Below are 2,669 nucleotides of genomic sequence, written 5' to 3'. Positions count from 1 at the left end.
CCCCATGCATGGAAGGTAACTTATGTAAACCTCGAGGCACATTGAATCGCTCTTCATCCATCCAAGTGCTTACGTGCCAGTCAAAGGTCAGCCTTGTGAGTAGGCTTCTCAGAGGTCACCAGTCAGGCCTGCCATGTAAACTCTGTACACACCAGTACAAGCCTTGCCCATTCCTGAGAAATTACAGCACTACAGTAAAAGGTTCGCATTGCCTCTGCATTTGAAAGTTTTAAAGAAATGGGGGAAAGAACATGGTTCTGCCAAATTGACAAGTTGCAATTTCAAATTGAAGAGTTTACTAAGTGAGTCCCATTTTATACATTCCTTCTAGTTTATTCTTATGCATTTCTCTACCGTGCATCCTCTCAGGTCACTGATGTTATTAGTAATGAACTAAAAAGCACCTTAGTGCGCACAGAATTTCTCTTAAGTATATCTAGGTTCTGTTGGCTGTTGATAATTATTTTAGTTAGGGTTTCTATTGTCGTGAAGAGCCACCATGGCCATGACAACTTTTAAAGGAAAACATTCCATTGTGGCCGTGGTGTCCAGTTTCAGAGATTAGTCTGCATTCATCATACTGGGACATGGCAGTATGCAGGCAGACATGGTGTTGCTGAAGCAGAGAGTCCTACGGCTTGATCAGCAAGAGGAAGTGAACTGAGATACTGGGCATGGCTTAAACATACATGAGACCTTAAGCCCACCCCTACAGTGACACACTTCCTCCAACAAGGCTGTACTTAACTCCAACAAAGCCACATCTAATAGTGCCACTCCCTACATTCAAACTAGCCCAATAATCAACCTAGTAGTTCTGTCTCCTACTCCCAAGGGGCCCTTCCTTGACTCAGGACTGCGCAGCGCTAGGGCTCTGGAGAAGGGAGTGTATGCATTCTTTTCAGTTCTGACAAATTAATTGAGCAGTAGTCTTCCTTTGTTACACATTTTGGTTCAGCATGACGAGGCTTGGTCACATTAATATCATGTGTTTTCTACTGTGATGTGTGCTATGCAGTTCCAGAAAATATAAAGAGATACCTTTATCTTCAGGGTAAGAAAGAAGGAACATGTACTGACCTTAAATATTTCAGTTTTAAACTAAAGCATGAATGCCTATAATTTAACATAGCATTGCCCTTTTGTTAGTTGGTCTCATCTGTCTCTGCCTGGAATGAATAGTGATGATTAAGTTTCTTTAGAATGGATGGCGAATAAAGGTGCTTGTGAAGAAAGAAGTGAGGATTCTACTTGTTCTGCTCTGTTGGATGTGTGGTCTGTAAATTACTGATTTGTGACAGCCGTGTATAGAATTTGATAGTAGTGGATATCTCTGGTCAAGGAGCTCATGGGGTGAACAAAGTATAGACCAGTTTTGGATGCTACTGAATTCTGATAGTATGTGAGACATACTGGTCGTGGGCAGTGCAGTCAGCCTATGAGTAACTATTTTAAACAGTGTCGGAGGTTTCCCCACAGTCTGAGAAGCAACGTTCAGATGACTTGGTAGTATTTCCCCCCTTTTAAAATTTTTTATATGCTCATATTCAGTACACATTAATGCCTTTGACACCCCCACGCCCACCCCCAGAATCTCTGAGATGGAAATTCAGAAGTCAGGAGAGTGCCATCCCCACAGAAGGAGAAATTTGCCAAGGAGACTGCTCTGGGGTATGGGGTAGTGATGAAGGGTTCTCAGGCTTGGTCAGTGCATGAACAGAGGCACTGTAACTAATCGCATAGAGTTGAAGTATTCTGTCATTTTTTCCCCCTCTAGAATGGGCTTTCGAGATGAGGCGGCTGGGTATTTTCATAAAGCAGTGAAGCTCAACCCTGATTTCAGTGATGCAAAGGAGAACTTCTATCGTGTTGCAAACTGGCTGGTGGAGCGCTGGCACTTCATCATGCTCAATGACACCAAGAGGAACAGGATTTACAATGCAGCAATCCAGAAGGCAGTGAGCTTGGGGTCCAAGAGTGTCTTGGATATTGGCACAGGAACTGGAATACTGAGGTTTGTTATAATTATTGTTTTATTATTATACTTACAAGAATAAACAGTTTTGTTAGCTACCAAAATTGTAACATTGGTATATAAGAATAGCAGTTGTTTTTCAAAATATTGTTAGAGTATTCATGCAGTGATGGAGGAAGGTCATTGGTTAATTATGATAAAGAAACTGCCTAGGCCCATTTGATAGGCCAACCCTTAGGTGGGAGGATTAAACAGAACAGAATGCTGGGAGAAAGAAGCCAAATCAGTGAGTCGCCATGATTCTCCCACTCCAGATAGAAGCAGGTTAAGATCTTCCTTGGTAAGCCACCTCGTGGGCTCCACACATTATTAGAAATGGGTTAGATCAATATGTAAGAGCTAGCCAAGAAGAGGCTGGAACTAATGGGCCAGGCAGTGTTTAAAAGAATACAGTTTCCCTGTAATTATTTCGGATAAAGCTCACCGTGCGGGCGGCCGTTTCTATTTCAACAATGCAGCTGTTCTTTTCTTTTTTCTTTTTGTTTTTTGAGGCAGGGTTTCTCTGTGTAACAGTTCTGGCTGTTCTGGAACTCACTTTGTAGACCAGGCTGGCCTTGAACTCACAGAGATCCACCTCTGCTTCCTGAGTGCTAAGATTAAAGGCATATGCCACCAATGCCCGGCTTGATGCAAC

At 42.6% G+C, this 2,669-nt stretch overlaps 1 protein-coding gene across 1 annotated transcript in view; it reads left to right on the top strand.

Annotated features, from left to right (window-relative positions):
- Positions 1-1,770: 1,770 nt before the first annotated feature.
- Positions 1,771-2,669, top strand: part of LOC101998571 (protein arginine N-methyltransferase 9) — a 15,894-nt gene continuing 14,995 nt past the window's right edge. The window contains exon 1 of the mRNA XM_013354607.2: positions 1,771-2,014. Within this exon, the coding sequence (XP_013210061.1) occupies positions 1,779-2,014 (236 nt within the window). The 5' untranslated portion in view covers positions 1,771-1,778. The remainder of the gene's footprint in view (positions 2,015-2,669) is intronic.

Source organism: Microtus ochrogaster, unplaced genomic scaffold (genome assembly GCF_000317375.1).
Source record: "Microtus ochrogaster isolate Prairie Vole_2 unplaced genomic scaffold, MicOch1.0 UNK51, whole genome shotgun sequence".
NCBI classification, from domain to species: domain Eukaryota; kingdom Metazoa; phylum Chordata; class Mammalia; order Rodentia; family Cricetidae; genus Microtus; species Microtus ochrogaster.
Note: the sequence above shows the minus strand (reverse complement) of the source record. Positions and strands in the feature narration are given on the sequence as shown.